The sequence below is a fragment of the Elephantulus edwardii genome, unplaced genomic scaffold (assembly GCF_000299155.1).
Source record: "Elephantulus edwardii isolate Elephantulus edwardi_28Jun2011 unplaced genomic scaffold, EleEdw1.0 scaffold00186, whole genome shotgun sequence".
Taxonomy (NCBI): Eukaryota; Metazoa; Chordata; class Mammalia; order Macroscelidea; family Macroscelididae; genus Elephantulus; species Elephantulus edwardii.
In genome coordinates this window covers 1,715,511-1,735,017 of record NW_006399936.1, presented here as the reverse complement: position 1 = coordinate 1,735,017, position 19,507 = coordinate 1,715,511, and the positions used below count along the sequence as shown (strand labels likewise).

Genomic DNA, 19,507 nt, shown 5'->3' with positions numbered 1-19,507 from the left:
AATTAATGCTGCTGGGAATCATTTCCTGGTCTGTAAAATGAGAATAAGTGTGTAACCATAGAGCTGTTGTGAGTATTACACCGGATAACAGTTGTAGTGCTTGGTGATGGCAGTAGGCAGAAGACATTTAGTGGAACAGGAGGGTGGAGCAGAAGGCAGCCCCCGGGATTGCATTGCAGGGGATCCAGGGGGCAGGTGTTCTTGCACTCCTGTTGTGGTTGTTATGCACCATCAAGTCAGAATCCACCCTAACTGACCCTCCAGTGGGTTTTAGAGACAATACATTGCACAGGAATTGATTGCCCATCTTTCTCCCACAGAAGACCTGCAGATTTCAATCACATACCTTCAAGTTGGCAGCGCAGCTCCTTACTGCCAAGCAAATGGTGCAGTCCCGTCAGCTCACTGTAAGATCTTGGTTGGTCTGTCCCTCTGGAGCAGTTATGGAGGAAAGTGGTGAGGGCCTCCACCTTCATTTTACCTGGGTTTGTAGTGTGAGTCTTTGTATGTACCGATCACATTAGCATTAGGCTCTTGATGTACTGTGACGAGGCTTGCCAAATTTCTAGGGTCTACAAACATATTTGGGAGCAGAAAAAAGGAAATTGCCTCCAAAATAGGAAAGTTAAATTGCATTATTGAAATAAATGTCCATAAATGAATATAAACTGGAGTCCTCATTATATCTGGTTACATATGTGAATTATATTAAATGTGGATATTTAAGACTGCTGTTGAGTCTGAACTGATCCATAACTGACTTTCCAGTGGGGTTTTCAGAAGCTGTAAATCACGTAGGATGAGATTGTCCATTTTTCTCCCAAGGAGCAGTTAGTGGGTTTGAACTGTTGGTCTTCATGTTGGCAGCACAGTAGGCCACCAGAGTTCCCTGCTCTCTGCAGCTGGTGGAGAGAAGCCCTTGTTTCCTTCAGCCTCTGTAGACCTAGCTTTTTCTCTGGAGCCGAGATGGAATTAGAGAATATTGCACGGAATTAGTGAGTGTTGATTTTCCTCCAATTATTTGGCTTATCATTGAGATCATTACATAACTTCCACATCATCGTAGCCCTGGACTTTGAGGAGACATAAGTCAATCCATGACAGCTGCCAGACTGCATTGACATGCCTGGTGTCCTTCCAGAGCTCACAGGCCAATGAGCGGCCATGCTGAAACATAGTTAGTGATTCCCTTTGCTCTTTACCAGTTGTAAGACACTAAGGGTGAGTGTGTGGAGGAGCGACATCAAGATTCGGAAGCCTGAGGGATCACTTAGAGCAAGAATCCCACACATGGAAGATGCAGCCAAGTGATGGGGGTGCAGAGCCAGGTCAAGGTGGTTTGTGGCCAAATGATGGTGAATGTGTGGTTTGAACCAAAGAGCTGCCTCTTAGCCAGACATGAAGTGCTGTGAGTCTGTTTCCTCCTGAGTGCAATCGAATGAACAAATCTCTCACAAGGTTGCAGGGCAGATTAAATGAAGGAACACTGCCAGGCTGTTAGTAGCTGTTCCTCTCAGGATGTACCGAGTTTGTCCTCCTCAGGGAAGTTCATATCACACTTCCTGACTCCTCTGATTCCTTGAGTCTCAACTCACTGTTGGACTAAGTGTTTAGAGGGGCGGGGATAGAAACGCCAACATAAAAGTGGACTGGAGGTAGGGGCGTCCTATGAACAAGTATTAAACAACCACCCACAAGTAGAAAACCCTCCCACCATTGTTGACTCAAAGCAGTCCTTTCTGAGACAGAAACCTTAAGGAAGTAGACTGCCACATCTTTCTTCCTGAGCGACTGTGGGTTCAAACCACCACCCAGTCTGTTAGCAGTTGATCATTTTAACCACTGTGCCACCAGGGCTCCTCCAACAGGTTTCAGGGTTATGTGCTGTGACTGTGATCCAGAGCGACCCTATCCTGAGCCAATCTCACTGTCCCTGATACACCTACCTCCATCACCCCAGATACTGTGTCCAACAGGTACAGGGGTCCTAAGGCAGACCTTGTGGCAAACTCAACCCTGTCATGGTGTCTGCATTACTCCAATCCTGGTGGGAAGGGTTTAGGGTCTGAAGCTGTTGTCTAACCCTTATACCCAAATGTTTACTCCCCCTGGGTGGCCCCCAAATTGCAGATATTCCTGTTTACACAGGTCTCAGAGCCTCAAGCCAGGGTCTTCACCATGGTAGCTAAAGGTTCAGCAAAGGCAGGTGGGATATAATGCGGAAGGCAGGTGCCAGGAGTCAGAGCAGATGAAATAGACTATCTGAATTTGAGAATTGGGGTGTGTTTGCTACTTTCAGTCTTAGAGTCTTATCTATCAAGAAGGGAGGTCCCTGCAGCACATCTCGCACTTGGGTGGATGTGCACCATGTCTCTCAAGGCTTGGATTTATAGCGTGTAAAACTGCAGTGGAGGGTTCTAAGATCCCAGGGAGACACTGAACAGAAGTCACTCGCAGACAAGGCCTAGGGCCTGCTTTGACTATTCTTAGTTAGGACCTTGTGTTTCTTTGCCATGAACACATTTTAAAGACAAATTTCTTTCACATGAATTTTTTTTATTGAACTCAAATTCAGGGGCCCAAACGCCTGAGAAAAACAAGGGAGGCAGGGCCTTGAGCTCTGGGCCCCAGGTACCACCCTGGGGCCCCACCCCACCTACCCTCTTACCCACTTCCAGACTCAGGGAGGGTCTCAGCAGCTACCAGTCTAATCTACCCCACTCTAATTAAGTAATTCGACCCCTCCCTCCCTCCACCCTTCCTAACACTGCCAAGCCAGGCACCTTACCAAGTGGCTTGCTGCTGCCAAGGCCAGCTCCCTGCTGGCCTTTCTGGACCCTCCCAAAGCCTCCTGCTGCCAGTTTGGCCTTCCTCCAACCCATTTATAGCCCATCCCATAAGTCTCCAGGGCATGTAGCTTCTTCCACCCTTTCCCCCTCTCACCCTAGAGTCAACTCCTTCCCCTCCAGCTTTTTCACTGTTGTAAATGTTCTAGCTCCCTGCCTCTCCATCCCTTCTCCCTCACTCCCCAAGTTTCCCCATGCCGGCAGGGTCCTGGATGAGGGATCAGCGCCGGCCTGCCGCATGGGTCCGCTGGTGGCGGATGAGGTCGGAGCTCTGAGAGAAGGCCTTTCCACAGTCATCACACTTGTAGGGCCGCTCGCCGCTGTGGACGCGGTGATGCTGCAGCAGCGTGGACGAGCGGCAGAAGCCCTTGCCACACACGGCGCACCGGTAGGGCCGCTCGCCCGTGTGCGAGCGCTGGTGCTGAATCAGCGTGGACGAGCGGTTGAAGGTCTTGCCGCAGTCAGGACAGCTGTACGTGCGGCCCGGCAGGTGTGTGCGCGCATGGATGGCCAGCACCGAACTCTGGCCGAAGCGCTTACCGCACTCTGGGCACTTGAAGGGCTTCTCCCGGGCATGGCTGCGGGCGTGGGGGATGAGGGCTGAGCGCTGGGAGAAACTTTTGCCGCAGATGCCACAGCTGAAGGGCCTCTGCCCGGTGTGCACTCTCTGGTGGCTGCGGAGGGACGAGTTCTGGCTGTAGCACTTGCCACACTCGGGGCAGCTGTAGGGCCGCTCGTGGCTGTGGGTGCGCTGGTGCCGCAGGAGGTAGGAGCTGTCGCCAAAGGCTTTGCCACAGTGGGGGCACTTGTAGGGCTTCTGGCCCGAGTGGGTACGCTGGTGACGGAGCAGGTAAGAGCTGTCGGCGAAGGCCTTGCCACAACGGGGACACTTATAGGGCCGCTCGCCCGTGTGGGTGCGCTGGTGTTTGATGAGGTCAGAGCTCTGAGAAAAGGCCTTGCTGCAGACCTCGCACTTGTAGGGCTTCTCACCCGTGTGGATGCGCTGGTGCTGGATGAGGGTGGAGCCTCGCCCAAAGCTCTTCCCGCAGATGCCACAGATGTTAGGTCGAGGGCCTTGCCCAGCCCGGGCGCGGCCACCTCGCCGACCTGGACCCCGAAGGGACCCTGTCAAACCCAGGGGATTCTGGAGCATCTCAAACTGGGGTGGAGTCAGCAGGGTGCCTGTGGGCATCTCAAAGGGTGGACCAAGAGGCAGGCCCTCCGAGGGCTGCTCCCCAAACCCTTGGGTGAAAGAGTCCAGAGGGTGGACCCCCAAGGGGATGCTCAGGGAATTCTTTTCTTCAGGGTTTAGTCGCATCTCTGCACCTTCCTGCAATTTGGAACTTTTTGCTTCGAACTTGGGACTTGGGGCTTTGAACTCTGGATTCTGGGTTTCAAATCCAGGGCTCTGAGATGCATATTCTGTTCCCTGGGATTCACACCCAGGGCTCTGGGGTTCATACCCAGGGCTCCGTGGTGTATACCCAGGACTCCGAGGCTCGTATCCTGGGCTCCTAGGCCCATATCCAGGGCTTTGGGGTTCATACCCCGGGCTCTGGGATTCAAACTCAGGGCTCTCAGAATCTGATTCAGGACTTCTGGGTGCAAATTCTGGGCTTGGGGGCACAAAAGTAGGGCTCCGGGTCTCAAAACCAGGGCTTTCCGGCTCAAATCTGGGACTCTGGGGCTCAAACTCTGGGCTTTGGGGATCAAGTCCAAATGGTATCTCTTCAACCTCATAGTCCCCAGGGCCTTCTTGCTGAGAAATGTCCTCTTCCTCATTATCACTTACGTTGCCTGCAGGATCAGAGAATTACAAAAAAAAAGACTGTGAAACCTAGAAGGTCATTTGGTCTTGTTGCCACTTACCATTCCCTCCTCCCCAGGCAGAGTTTCTTGCCCTTGGGAAAGCTCTGAAATTGCTACCTCTACCCCTTCAGCAGATTCAAGGCACCCAGCCCCCAGACCCTCCAAGTTCCTGGGTTTCAAATCCTGGGCTCTCCCTCCTTCCCAGCACCCAATGGCCACATCCCTCTCCCTCGTTCTTCCAAGGGGTGCTCTCTCCCTCACCTTTGAGGGACCCTTCGAGGCTCCCCGTTTCATCAGGACTGTGCACATCCTGGGACTCGAGGCCCCACGGCGACGCCTCCTGCTCCATCCCCTCTGGCTCCTAGTGGGTGGCAACGGCGGCGATGGAGAACGATCCTGAGACCCGGCCTGAGTGCCAGAGTCCTGGGCCCTCGCCGCCCGCCTGCTCAGCGCCGTCCAGGGGCCTCGGCCGCCCAGCCCCGGGCCCGGAGGCCGGACGTCTTGACCCTGGGCCTCTCCCGCCCGCCGGGCCCCTCCCTCCCCGCGGCCCCGCCCCCCAGCGAGGTCCGGGCTTTGCCTGTGGCCCTCACGGACCCTACGCGTCGTGGCCTCAGAGATGGGGGGGGTGGGACTTCGCTACTGGCCCTGCCGCCCCCGACACTGTTCCCCACCCAGGACCCCACCGTCTGGACCCCCAAGCCCGGGCTGGGCTGCGGCTGCCCGAACCCCCCCCCCTCCCCTGCACAGGAAGTGTCCGTCCACGGCCAGTTCCCCCCACTGGCTAACGTCGCGGCCTCTCTAGGAGCGGCTGGAGGTGGAAACTCGTTGGCATTAACCCTGAGCTGGATGGCCCCAGTGTTGGGTTAGGGGCAGACACGGCGCCCCCTGGGCCAACAAGAAGGGTTAGGGAAGTTTCTGCGCCTATGTCCTAGGTCTCAGTCAGTCCAGGAACCTGTCTGTCCGTCCCCTGGACTCTGACCTGTCAGTGCATGTGGCCAAGGGCGAGGTGACAAGCGATACCAAGGTCAGCGAGAAGGAGCGACACTTCCCAGTGCCAGAGGAGGCGGCATCTAGCTCTCCTCCCTCCCTCGCCTCGGGGTCAACTGCGGCCGCACCTAGGGTGCCTGCGATGGCCTATCTCGGGCTCCTGGAGCCCCTAGAGCCTGGGACCCTTCCCTCATATCCACTCCCACCCCCAGCCCACCCACTCCTACTCTTGGGCCCCCTCTTTTCTTTGCTCCTCCTCACCCTCTCCTTTCCTCCAGCCCGAGGGCTGGGATTGTTGCCAAGGAGACAGCCCCGCCTTTGGTTTCAAGAGGCACCACCCCCATTGCCCAAAACGCTCAATGATTGGCTAACAGAGTTCGTGCTCTCCCCGCCGTCCAATCCCACGGCGGGGGCGGGGTGCCTGGGAAGGCAGCACAGCCTTCTGATTGGTCGAAGGACTCCCATGAACCGTCCTGCCTCCCTAGTCAGCCAGAAGCGCCTGCAGGTGTGAGTGGGTGCAAGGTGCTTGGCTCAAGTCCACCCTGCGCTTTTCCGCCCCCTTTCACCCTCCATTACATTTTATCTTTTTGTAGAATGAAAGTCAAGGAATCTGCGGGCAGAAACTGTCATTGCCCAGACACCTCATTCCTCGTACTTTCTCCCTTCACAACAGAGACCAGGGATGAAAAAGCCACTTTAGTAAGAAGATGCAACTTCCAGAAAGGAGGATGCTTTTCGTACTCTGCCCTCTCCCCACCATCTTCTCCACAGTCTGTGGTCCAGGCAATCTCTGGAGAGTCTTCATCTTTGGTTCTTGCATTTTTCTCACAGGGAGGCCAAAATCCTGTAGAGGGTATTCCGTTTGAAAGTGGTACCGAGGAGTTTGGGAGAACACATGCAGAGTCAGCCACCTGGACTTTAATGCAGTCCTGACTTGATTGGACCTTTTAACCAAAGGTCAGCCCTGGAAAAGGTCCCTCTCCTTACAGAATAATTTTAGGGATTCCAAGCTGAAGTTGATTTCCAAATGCTTAATCTGATCCATCCTTGTAAAGGAAGGAAACCTAAGAAATTCTGTCCCAGACCAAATTTTAAATCTAGGAGAAAGTGGCCTTGGAAAGAAAATAGGACTCAATTCTTTAACCTCTTCTACCTTTTGTAGACAAACAAGTTTCATAGGGTATTGACAATTACTGAAATTCTGAGTAATGCTGGAGCCAAAGACTGTGTTTTTGTTGTCTACCTAGGTAGTCAACAACAGCTAAAAACAACCTGGCCAAAAGAAAGAAAGTGGTTTGGAGAAAAGATAGTATTTTCATTTCTAAAAAGGAAAAACAAGAATTTGAAGAAATCCAGATGGTAAAGGCGGGAGAAAAATCATAGAATCAGAATCCCTCACCCCCCCCACCCCTCTAACAAAGATGAGACATCTTTCCACACTTCAGAGGAATACAGAGCTTCTTGCTCGATGCCTCTCTCTCATCCCAATGTCTGTGGGGTTTGGCCCAAAACCTTTGCCAAGAATGGCAAAGCACCACTTACAGCACCACTCCCCATCCATCCCCGTGCATTAACACAGGTTAAGAAAAACGGCTCCTTCATGAGACTTCACACCCAAGATCTACACTGGAGAGTAGCCAAATCTTGCAAAGTGCATGGCAAGACCTTCAGCCACAGGTCAGATATGGTCCACTGCCTATAGGCAGGAGTAAAAAACCATGAGCATAGCAAAAGTTGAGCCAGAACCTCTAGCTGATGTGGCATTAGCATTTCTACATGGAAATTCAGCCTTACCCATACCTGGTGTGGGCAAAAGGTGCTTGACTTCCAACCAGCCTTTGGGCTACCAGTGCTCCAAATTTATTTAGAAGATGACTTTTGTTCAGAGCAGTGGTTCTCAAACTTTAGAAGGCTTAAGATCCTCCCTTTAGAGATTCTACTTAAATAGGCAAGGGCAAGGCCCAAGGAGGTACATATGTAAAAAGTGGCTGATAGGCGGCTTATTTGGAAAAATAAGGGGCAAATAATAGCTCTCCCTTTCTTCTTCATTGGCTTGGACAAGTGAAGGATGGGTCCTGTGGACATGGCTTTTACTTCTCATTCAGTAGACATGCAGACAGGGCTCATTCTGCCTGGGCAGTGGTCATTCTGCCTGGCAGAGACATTTTCCTAGTCTGGTCCTAACACTGGCAAAGTCCTTTTGGCTTAAACTGCTCCTTGGTATAGCCCTAAAAATCTGTGGTAGCCAAAACAAAGGCCTTACCATGCCAAGAAAGGAGCTAGGAATGGGGTATAAAAAGTTTCATAAATATAAAAAAAATTGATGACATAAAGGTGGGTCATGAGGGCAGGAGGCAGAAGGAGTTGGCTCTGGCTTCTGAGCCATAAACAGACTTTGCAAACTTCAAAGCTCTCAAAGCAGCAATTTATGGCACCTTTAATTGGCAAGTGGAGGGTGGGGTCCAGATCTGGCTTTGATTCTAGGCTTAGAACTTGTGCTTCCACCTGGTCTTGTTGACCTAGGCAGAGTTTTGGGGAAAGGCTATTCACTGGCTCTTCTGGGGGTTTAAAAGCAGCAGGCACTGAGGTTACATCTACCACCAAAGGGTCTCTTCTCATCCATGTCCCTTTTATGAGCAAGAAGTACATGGACCAGTTCTCCCCAGAAAAGCTTACGGTAAGGGGAGCTCTGGTGGCCTAGTGGCAAGAAGCTGCACTGCAATCCCAGAGGCGCACGGTTAGAATCCACCAGATGCTCTGCCGGGGAAGGAGGGACAGTCTACTCCTGTACCAGTCAGATCCGACTTGATGGTACACACACACACACACACACACACACACACACACACACACACACAAATAATTAAAAAATTAAAAAAAAAAGCTTAGGGTAATAGAGACCTTGGAGGGGGTCATATTTGACTATTAGGTTGTAAAGAAAGGTGGTGAATTGATTTACTTGGAGAATGTCTCCTCCTCAAATTTCCACCTTCTTTCAAGTTTCTCCAGGTTGACTTAATGTAGTACATCACAGAAATCAACTCACCCCAAAATATAATGATGAAAGCTCTGTAAAGATCCCTCACGATCTGGTTAGTCAAGCGGCTGTAAAATGATTGCAGGTAGGATACAACAACCTTAATCCCATTACAGTCTTAATCTGATGCAAGGGGTTTCCCTGGGGTGTGATCTGCATCACTTTTTGTGACGAAAAGGAGAAAGGAAATGAGAAGAGCAGAGGACCTCAATACTGCTAAGATACCAAGAGTGGAATGTACTCCAGTTCCCTCCACTGGAAAGCTCCCTGACACAGGGAAGGTCAAGATATGAGACCTTCAAGGAATACTGATGTTGAGGGAGACCTAGACCTTCCTCCAGACCTGAGAAAGCAACTCTTTCCTCAGACTAGCACCCACAACCTGGACTTTCAGTCCCCTTAACTGTGAAAGAATAAATGTTTGCTAAAGCTGTCCACTTGGGCTATCTCTGGTCAGCAGCACTACGTAACTAAGACACCGCTCAATGGATTTCTGTCTACAAATGATCTTTCAGGCTCTCTTTTGTTCTACCAAGATGATACACTAAGCCACAATCTTGCAAAGGGGTTGAACAGTATGTAAGGCCTCGGAAGGATCGGTTAGTGACTAAGAAAACTGTGTGTCTGTGGCTTATTTATAGGACTGGTCAGTTTTACCATCCTGCTAGATTTAAAAGGACCTCCTGAGGCTGCAGGTGGACCTCACTACTATCAAGAGCTAGGAATTGGAGCACTTTGGATTCAAGGTCTCTGCTCTGGAATCTCCCAGACCTATGAGATAACTCTAATACTCGAGACAGCACAAGGTATGAGAACCAAGAGAGCAGAGCAACACAGCTGCTGTGGGCTTCTGGCCCATGAGTGAGATTGCTGCCTGCCTCTGGGCACTTGACTGAAGAGCTCAAAGAGCTGGAGAACTTGCTTGAGCAGAGCCTGGTGACATGGCGTCTAGCAGAGACCAGCACTAAACACCTAAGCCAGTCGGCCAGCTAGCACATCTGACAAGCTGAAAGCTCTCCCAACTGATAAACTTTCTCCTACACAGTTCCTGTTCCAAGTTGACCCTGATCCTTAATTGTAGCCTGTTACTTCCCTAACCAACCACATTAATTGTGAGGAAAGCCTAACTTCTGTGTGGCTGCTGCAGTGAATTACCAAACACGATGGAGAAGGTGAGTGCTTTGAGGATGATGGCTACTGTTGTGGAAATATGTCTGACCTTCACCTCACAAAGGTTGAGCTTTGTGCTGGTAACTCTGAAGTCGGAATGCTTCTGATGCTACTAGTTTACAACTAACGTGGTTTCTTTTTTCCCAAGACAGGCCAAACCTATATCTGAGTTGGGTGAACAGGGCAAATGCACACACGTCAGGAAAAGACGAGGTTTTTGCTACTTCTGAGGTGATCATCTCCTTTCCATCACTGAGACAAGAATGGGGTCTTCCCATACAGAATCAGTAGTGGACAACCAAACCCTACGATCGTAGGGTAGGGATGAAGTACACAAAGGTAGAGACCCCTCTAGCTAGAGATTTAACCACAAATATTCCTCACCTGGTCCTCTTGTTCACAGTGGTGGAGACCTAAAGAAAGTGAAAGTGTGGTCTTTGCTTTTCCCTTGTCTTGATACATTAAGAGGCTGTTTCATCAACATTATCTTGTCCCCAATCTCTGCTAACCATGAACTCGTCAGTCCAAGTCTAGGTCAGTGGCTTGTGTCATTACAGGAAGTGAGCCTGAGATACTTCGACAGAACTCAGCCGTGGTGCCCTAAAGAGCTACAAGACGTGGACAGGTTGTTTGGTCTTCCCTGGTCTCCGTGAGTCCATGTTAAAAAGCGAGAGGGAAAAGCAGCTGTCTTTCAACTAAAAAATAATTAAATAAATAAATGTTGAGGCTCTTTGGCTGTGTCTAGGGTGACAAAGAAGGTTCTTTCCCATGGAGGTTCAAGGACCAGTACGAACATTAAGGGCCTTTTCCTTTAAAAACTGGGTAATTAAACAAACAAAATTAAAATACATTTCAAAAAACAAGGTGAGAATAAGGTTGTGGCAAGGCAGAAATACCACTTGGTCTAGAGGCACAAGAATAAGTCCTGAGTGGACTGTTCTAAGCAGGCTGTCCCTCTCTCAGGCCATTCTGAGAGTGGTGGGGTCACGGTGAGCTGAGGCGTGTAGGTTCTGTCAAAAGCTAACAGCTGCAACTCAGCTCCTAGCAGGTGTGGTTTTGGAAAACTTTAGACCAAGTTGCCAATCTTTGGACTTTTCTAGAGCAGCTAGAAACCTGGATTTTTTGTGAAATATCTCCAATTTTCAAGTGTTGATCATGAATTCTTAACACCTTAAAATGTCATCTGGGGGGACAAAGAGGCAGCTGGAGGTCAATTCGGTACACAGGCTGTCAGAAATTTAACTTCTGGAACAAAGTAAAAGAGCAGTGGGTAAAAGAAGGGTCTCTTCCACCCCAATTCTCTCACTCTGTCTGGACTGGGACATAGCCTCCCCGTCCCCACAGTGATGGTCTGGTGGTGGTTCTTACCTCAGCAAAGGAAGCTAAGTCAGCAAATGGGGCTTCTAGAGTCTAGTAAGGAGCAGGGTGTCATCAGAGCAAGCCACGAAGGGTTAAAGACAACAGTCTTCATCACCCAGGTCCAGCTCTTGGCAGGAATCCTGTCTCCGTGGTCACCACAGAGGCTCAGGCCGTATAGCCCAGCTGGGGCCTCGGGCAATGTCTATCTTCACCATCTGCCGTGTCACCTATGAGGCTGTCACCCACACTCCTGGAATATCTCTGGGTAGTGTTGGAAGCCTACAGGTGGGTCCAAGTCCCCTTGGCCAGAAACCAGGGGCAAAGGCAACTCTCTGATACCCAAGTTGTCCTTGTGCTGGCCAGCAGCAGGTCGATGGACCCACTGATGCTTGGCCATGGCCGACTTCTGGCTGAAGCACCTGCCACACTGGGGACAGGGGTACGGGCGCTCGCCACTGTGGGTACGCCGGTGGGCTGCCATTCCCGAGCTCTGCCGGAAGCAGCGCCCACAGTCCGGACACAGGTAAGGCTTCTCGCCCGTGTGGGTGCGCACGTGGCGCCGAAGGTCTGAGGCGTGTGCAAAGGCACGGTCACAGTCTGGGCAAGGGAAGGGGGTCTCACCACTGTGGACCCGTTGGTGTTGGTAGAGGGCAGAGCTCTGGCTGAAGCAGCGGCTACAGTCAGGGCACCGGTAAGGCTTCTCTCCTGTATGGACCCGGAGGTGGGTGGTGAGGGCAGAGCGCTGAGTAAAGGCCCGACCACAGTTGGGGCAGCAGTGGGGCCGCTCCCCACGGTGGATGGCCCGATGCTTACTCAAGGAGGAAGCCTGGCTGAAGCCCTTGCCACAGTCGGCGCAAGAGAAGGGCTTCTGGCCTGTGTGAGTATAGAGATGCTCCACCAGGGTGGAGCGCCAGGCAAAACTCTTCCCACACACATAGCAGCCATGACGCTGGTCTGCTCGGGGCACTGGGGGATGCGCACAAAGTGGGGGGCGGCCCCGGCCAGGTGCCCTGTGTGGTTGTTCCAAACTATAAAGGGGCTCTGCAGGAGAAGGTTTGAGAGCCTTCAGCCCAGGAGGCCTAGCAGCCATAAAAAGGATCTTTTCCAGGGCCTCTGCTTCTTCCCCTTGTCCTTTTTCTTTGTTTCTGGAATCTGCTGGAAAAGAAGAGCAAAGCTCAGATCCTGGCTCATCTTTGTATTCCATACCCCATAATGACAGAAAAGTCTCGCAGTACAACCACCTTCCGGACCCGCCTGGCTTGGCATGAACAGGGGAGCTAGAAGAGATACCTCCTGAGCTGCAGGGGGAGAAAGGAGGAGAAGGGTCAGTGTATTCTGCTTCAGGCGTGGGGAAAGCTAGAAGGGAAGGGGAGACCACACATCAGGGCTGGATCATGAAAGATACTTAAGGGCATTCCAAGAACTACAGGAAGATAAACATGAACACGGTTGGCCCTGACAAGGTTAATGGGGGAGACTGACTGCGGAGTTGTTGAGAGGATGATCTGGGGGAAGCAAACAGAAATCAAGAGGCTGTCACAAAAACGTAATAAAAAGAAGTAAGCTAAAACGCAGAAGGAGGCAGAGGGCAGAGAAGTTAAAAGAGTGGGGAAACAGCAGAAAGGATGATATGAGTGCAAACAGTTCCCAGTGCAAAGGCAAGAACGCCCAGGTCTGCCACTCCAGCAAGAACTTAAAGCACAGAGCTTGATCGCCAAGCCGAATGCAGAAAGCAGACCAGGGCCAGCTGGGAAAGCAATGCAGAGAGAAATCGAGAAGCCAAGGGTACGAGGATGGGTCAGGTACAAAGAAAATCTCCCCAGGATACCCAATACCTTACTCATACCTGCAGCTATCAGACATCTTCCTGCTTCCAAATCCTGGGCATCCGGATCCTGGGCATCCGGACCCCACAGTTCGGCCTCTTTCTCCACCCAGGCGATGAGCGCTGGCTTGGTGTCTTGGAATCCTAGGAGAGAAGGCAAAGCCCAGGCTGGGAAGTCACCCCACGTAGTCCTCCCAGTTCACAGTCCCAGAAATCGAGCAAAGGGCACGGGGGATGTGGGGACAGGCGAGGAGGTGGGACCTCACCAAGAGAGCCCAGGTGGCCGAAGGTCTCCCGCATGACGTCCCGGTACAGGGCCCTCTGCCCCGGCCGCAGACACGCCCACTCCTCGGGGGAAAAGTACACGGCCACATCCTTGAAGCGCACAGGCTCGGGTCTGCTCCATCTGGGGCCGGGGCCGCTTGGTTCCCAGGCCGGGAGCGGGGCCAGAGGTGGCACCATGGGCACCGCCAGCCCCGCAGACCGGGCAACTGCCACCGCTCGCCGGCCCTTGAGCTGCGGACTTGGCGAGCTCAAGATGTGCCTCCCAGCCCGGACCTGAGGGTCGGCGTGCGCTCGTTAACGCCGACGGAGACCAGGCCCCAGGCTCTGGAGAGCCTCCTGGAGTGGATACCTACTAAAACTGGACGGCTGCAGGGGCACCCAGAATCACAAGTGGAAGTTGCCCTCAAAAAAAATGGCGGCAACACGGCCTCACCATCGTTGTTCCTACGCAGTGGCGCATGCCGATGACGCTGCGCCGGAGTTTTCAGGTCGCTTTGTCGCCCAGCCCTCAGCCAATATGGCCGCGACGGCAACAAGCGGGAATGAAGGTGCACCGTGACTGGTGAGACCTAAACACCAGCCGGGCACTTATTGGCCGGAGTAGAGACGTGTGGATTCAATGAGTGAGTAACTCATAGTCCCCTTGGAGACGGGAGGCGAGACTGTGGTTACTTGTCGGTCCCGAGGCCTGAAGGAAACAAAGAAACGTAAGCGGACGATTAACAGGGACCGAACCTTGGAGTCCTGAACACATCGGCCTCTGCCCTGAGAATTTAGACGTGATTTTTTGTCTGAGCCATTTTTACCTGACTTCGCCACTCACAGCGATTTTATGTATAAAAGAAATACTGCTGTCTATTGTGCCATTCTCAAAATCACCGAAGTGTTTGAGTCCACTGTGGCCGACACTGTGTTAATCTGTCTTATTAAGGGTAATTTTTACTGACCCAAGCATGATTTTCTTCCCCAAGGGCTGCTCCCTCTTACTAACATAACAAAAGTTCTAAGGAGCATTGGAGCATGTTATTTAAAACAAACAAACAAAAAAACCCTACAGTTTTTTACTTCCAATTTTCAGAGTCAAGTTCAGTGAGTTTATTTCAGCTTAAGTGAAGCGCCTGTCTGTTTCTGGCACGTTGGGTGCTGCCATGATCTTAACTCTCTGTGCCTCAGTGCCTTTGCACATACTTTCCCTTCTTTCTGGACTGCCATGCCAACGCACTCCAGTTAGACAAAGTATATTTACTCTAGTTTCCAGCACTCCATTAACTGAACCCTTGATCTAGAGCAGAAACTGGTGTCTTAACAATTGTTTTATCCTTGACGCCCTCCCTCCCAGACTGAAGTTCTTGGTGAATCAAAGCTCACTGTGTGTCCTCAGAGCCTTGCCTGTTTCATAGTTCTTAGTTGTTACAGAGTTGGTCCCAACTCATAGTGATGCTGTGTACAGAATGAAACTCAGCCTGGTCCTGTCCCATCTGAACAATTCTTGCTTTAGGAGTGGCTCTCTTTTTCTTCATCTTTTAATTTGAGGGAACTTTACAAATAATGCTGATTTTTCATTCAATCATTCATACACCTTTTGTTTTATAGCCTTAATTATCATTTATTAATATAATTAATTACATCTGATCAATTTATTGTGAATTGTTTTTCAAATCACTCAATTTGTATACGTATTCTCTCTCCCTTCCTTATCCTTGTAACCATCCATGAATAATTTTATCTATGTGCAAACCTTCATTGTTGTTGTTATGTGCTGTCAAGTTGTCTGTGATTCATAGCGATCTGACCCTATGTACAATAGCTCTGAACCCTGCCGTGTCCTGAGCCAGTCTCACTGACTCTGACACGCCTACCCCCATTGCCCCAGTTATTGTATCAATCCATCTCATCCAGGGTCTTCCTCTCCTGCCCTGTCCCTCCGCCCTTCCGGACCACATGCCCAAAGTATGTGAGAGGGAGCTTCAAAATCCTAGCCTCCAAGGAGAACCTTGGTTTCATCCTCTCCAAGACAGATCTATTTGTTTTCTTGGTGGTCCATGGTATGTTCAAGACTTCTCCAGCACCACAATTCAAAGGCATCAATTATTCTTCTGTCATCCTTACTCATTGTCCAGCTCTCTGATGCATAGCAAGTAATCACGAAGACCCTGGCCTGAATCAGGTGCACCTTAGTCTCTGGACTGGCATCGTTGTTTCTCAGTACTCTGGAACCTTTCACTGGCTCTTATAATAGTGGTCTTATAATTGTTCTTATGTGGTTGACATATATCACTTAATATGATTTCCTCTAGTTATTTCAATGCCTCAAAAAGTAGAAGAGTCAGCGAAAGAGAGGAAGACCCTTAGCAACATGGGTTGACACAGTGACTACAACCATGGGATTGAACGTAACAGTTTGTGAGAATGCAAACTAGGGCACAGTGTATCCCGTTGTTCATAGAGTCCCTATGAGTCATAACTGATTCAGTAGTATGTAACAACGACACATATCTTGTGCCACGTGCCACAAATTCCTAATTTTTTGTTTTTTTAAATCTTTTCATTTTTCAATCCGTAATACTCTTGCGTATGAACGTACCATATTTTCTTTAGCCATTCAGCCACTGAATGACACCTGATTTTTTTTCCCAACTTTTTGCTATTATAAATAATTATGTATAAACATGGGGGGTTGTGTATTAGTTTGTGTAGCAGCTCTTATTTCTTTGGGATAGTTATACACCTAGTGGGATGGCTGGTTCAAATGTATTTCAACTCCTTCCTTTCTCAGGAAGCACAGAACTACTTTGCATAATGATTGTACCATTTTACATTCCCACCAAGAGTGTAAAGAGACTTTCTGTCTCGCCACAGCTTTGCTAGCATTTGTTTGATCTTTTACTGAGCTTTGCTATTGTCCCTGGAATGAGATGATATCACGTTCTTGTTTTCATTTGTGTCAATGCCCTTGAACATTTCTTAATGTATTGGTTGGCCATCAGAATGTCTTCTTTGGTGAAGTGTCTATTCACATCCTCTGCCCATTTTGTAACTGAGTTGCTGAAATCATGAGGTGTTGGAGGAGTATTCTATAAATTTCAGAGATGAGTCTTTTGTCAAATAATTGTTGCCAAATATTTTTTTTTCCAGTCTGCAGGTTCTCTATTTACTCTTCGAGAACTTTTCTGATGAACATAAAGATTTAATTTTTTAGACGTCCTTAAGTTTGCCTCAGTTTTTCCTTTTATGATCTTTATAGTTTTAGATTTTACCTAAATCCTTGATCCATCTATAGGGTTTATTTATATGGTGTAAGTTATAGGTCTTGTTTGGCCAGCATTGCTTATTGAAGAGGCTGTCTTTTTCTCACATAATGGATTTCATCTCTTTGTCAAAGATCAGTTATCTGTAGGTGGGTGGATTTACTCCTGGGTTCTTAATTCTGTTATACTGTTATAGATATGTCTTGCTATCGATACCATGAACTGTTTTTTGTTTGTTTATTTGGTTGGTTGGTTTTTATTATTTTTGTGTGCATGTACCGTCAAATCAGATCTGACTGGTACAGGAGGAGATTGTCCCTCCTTCCCCGGCAGAGCATCTGGTGGATTTGAACCGTTCGCCTCTGGAATTGTAGTTGCAGCTCCTTGCCACTAGGCCACCAGAGCACCCCTCATGAACTGTTTTGATTACAAAGGCTGTGTAAGAGGTTTTGAGATCAGGAAATGTAAGGCTTGGTTTTTTCTTCAGGATCCCATTGCTATTGATGATCACATTGGGGGCAGAGATCTCTAGTGTCCAGTCTCCTCTCACTGGTCAAACTCCCATACTGCTTTGCATGGTCATCTGACAGCACCTGTCAGACAGTCCTTCCCCTGCTCAAGAATGTTCTTGGCTTTTCTGTCTACACAGTAAACTTCATCTTCAGCTGGAATTTGTGGCTCTCTCAGATCTGGCCGCCACCTCTCTGCTGCTCCGTCCCGTTACTTCTAACCCTGTTCTTTGTGTTACTGTCAGATGGAACTGTCCCTTACTGTGCATGCTTATCCAGTATGGATTCCCCGGCATAGTGTTAGCTGGGCCTCAGCTGAGATCAGAGTCCAGACAGGACTGAGAACCCACAAACAGAGAATTCTGCTCAGCCTCCTGGAGGAGATACTGGATGTCCTCTGCAAACAGAGAATTCCGCCCAGCCTCCCACTGGAGGGGAGGCCGTGTCTGAACTTTGGTCATAAGGATTAAGCTTACCCATTGTTAAGTTGGCAACACTTAAGTATAAGGAAAATATAGTCTCTGGAGATTGAATTTTTTAGGAGGATTTGCTTAATAAAAACCACAGGGAGACTAAGAAAGGGGCCTTTTCACAGTGCTAAGCTGTAAGAGGACCTCTGCCTCAGCCTCTATTTCAGACAGAATTCCTTTCCTTGTGTCCCCGCTTCCTTTCTGCGTCCAGTTTGCAACAGTCCAGGTCTACTGAACTTCTCATTCTTCTAGGTCAGTTTGAACCACTTCCTCCAGGAACTCTTCCTTGATTCAGACCTGTCCAGGTCATACCATGGCCCTCCTTACATATTGTTTATCATTTTAAAACAATAACAGAAAAAATATATTGAACACTAATATGCAAGGTGCTATTCTACATTATCTCACTTAATCCTCACATCAATCTTATCAGGTTGGCACTATTATAAACCAGGTTTTATAGATGAGGAAAGTGAGATGCAAAGAAGTGACCTGCTCAGAATCACACAGATAAAAAACAAAGGAGCCAGCATGACCCCAGATAGTCTGATTCTACAGCCTGTGTTCCCAAACTCTATTCTACACCAGGTCTGTTCCTTCCTTGGGCCTTAAACACTCCCACCCTGGCTCCTAGTCCCTCCTTATGACATGGGAAACACAAGCCATTTCCTTTACCAAGCAGTATTTCCTGGTATAATACCATCCAGGCTGGTTTAAGACTGCTTTCAGACTTCCACCATAGCCCTGATCACCCTCTTCCCACATGGATCGTGTGACCCAAGTCCACAGTGTCCTCTAAATCCAGCAAAACTCAAGAGTTTTCAGATGGCTCTTACTGAAGGCAGAGATGGGGTTAAGGCCAGACTCTTCTCACAGAATCATTTCCTCACCTCACATAGATTCTTTTACAGAAGTCCACTGAGTATGAATACTCAGTGGGTTTTCCACGTGAAGAAAGGCATTAGCCTTTGTGAGATTCTCAGTTCATTTGGGCTGGATCCTACACCTGAGGAGTGACCCTAAGCCCCAAAGCAAGGGCCACTCCCTGGCTAGGAACTGACAACCACAGGTCTTTGCTTGCAGTTGCTCTTATTTGAGCTGGCTTGCTCCCTGCCCAGCCATCAGTTCTTACCTCCCCTTTGACCTGACCCCTGTTCTCTGCTCAGAACTAACTTCTCAAAGGCACTGTCAAAGTGATAGAACAAACTGGGCTCTGTGTCATTTTCCAGCTTCAGTGCCTTATAGCAGCACAACTCTGGGATATTCTTTCATTTCCCTGAGCCTCCTCAGATGCAAAAACTTGACAACTGATGTCCAGGTCCAGCCTCTCTAGCAGGCTTCTTTACACTTTCTGAACTGTAAAATGTCGACACTCACTCACTCTTTCAACAAATATTTATTGCACGTTTACCGTGTCCCATATGTCTTGTTTAAAGTTCAGTCTTCACAGAAACCCTTTGAGGTAGTTATTGCTAATCTTCATTTGACAGCAAAGGACACTGAGGCTCAGGAAGGAGATGTGATTGGGGTCAATTTGCAGAGACTAGATTTGTGCTCTGTGAATCAGTACCCTCCTCACCCACCCCACTTCCTAAGCTCCCTGCTGGTGACAATTAGAGCATCCTCATCCCCAGGTCTTAGTCCTCCTTCAACTCCCACCTCCCAGCATTGCCTGTGATGTTAGGGGCACTTTCCTGAGAAAATGGAAAGATCCTCGGTGCACCTGCTGCTGAGATAAGGTATGAAAAAGTTAAGGGTCTCACCCTCTTCATTTGTTTTATGGGAGGGAGTGGCAAGTTTAATCTATCTGAATCTTTACAGGCACTTTTCCTTTTACAAGTCTGGAAACTTCCGGGATCCTTGCAGCACACCCAAGGGATGAATTTCATTGTCCTAAGTTCCTAAGTCAGTTCTTAGTGACAGAGTCACTCCTGTGGCTCAGCTCCGGCCTTAAGGGGCCAA

General features: G+C 49.4%; 2 protein-coding genes across 3 annotated transcripts; both read right to left on the bottom strand.

Moving 5' to 3' along the window:
- Window positions 1-3,066: 3,066 nt before the first annotated feature.
- Window positions 3,067-5,004, bottom strand: ZNF768 (zinc finger protein 768). Its single transcript, XM_006896607.1, has 2 exons — window positions 4,917-5,004; window positions 3,067-4,643 (listed from the first exon to the last, which is right to left on the bottom strand). The coding sequence occupies exons 1-2, from the start codon at window positions 5,002-5,004 to the stop codon at window positions 3,067-3,069; spliced, it is 1,665 nt and encodes a 554-aa protein (XP_006896669.1).
- A 6,442-nt stretch (window positions 5,005-11,446) lies between these two features.
- ZNF764 (zinc finger protein 764) lies at window positions 11,447-13,504 on the bottom strand. Of its 2 annotated transcripts, none has more exons than XM_006896524.1 (3): window positions 13,300-13,504; window positions 13,049-13,177; window positions 11,447-12,360 (listed from the first exon to the last, which is right to left on the bottom strand). In XM_006896524.1, exons 1-3 carry the CDS (start codon window positions 13,493-13,495, stop codon window positions 11,447-11,449), a joined length of 1,239 nt encoding a protein of 412 aa, XP_006896586.1. In that variant the 5' UTR covers window positions 13,496-13,504. The 2 variants fall into 2 exon arrangements, with proteins under 2 accessions (XP_006896586.1, XP_006896585.1); XM_006896523.1 differs by having other exon boundaries at window positions 11,447-12,394; window positions 13,095-13,177; window positions 13,300-13,495.
- Window positions 13,505-19,507: the final 6,003 nt, after the last annotated feature.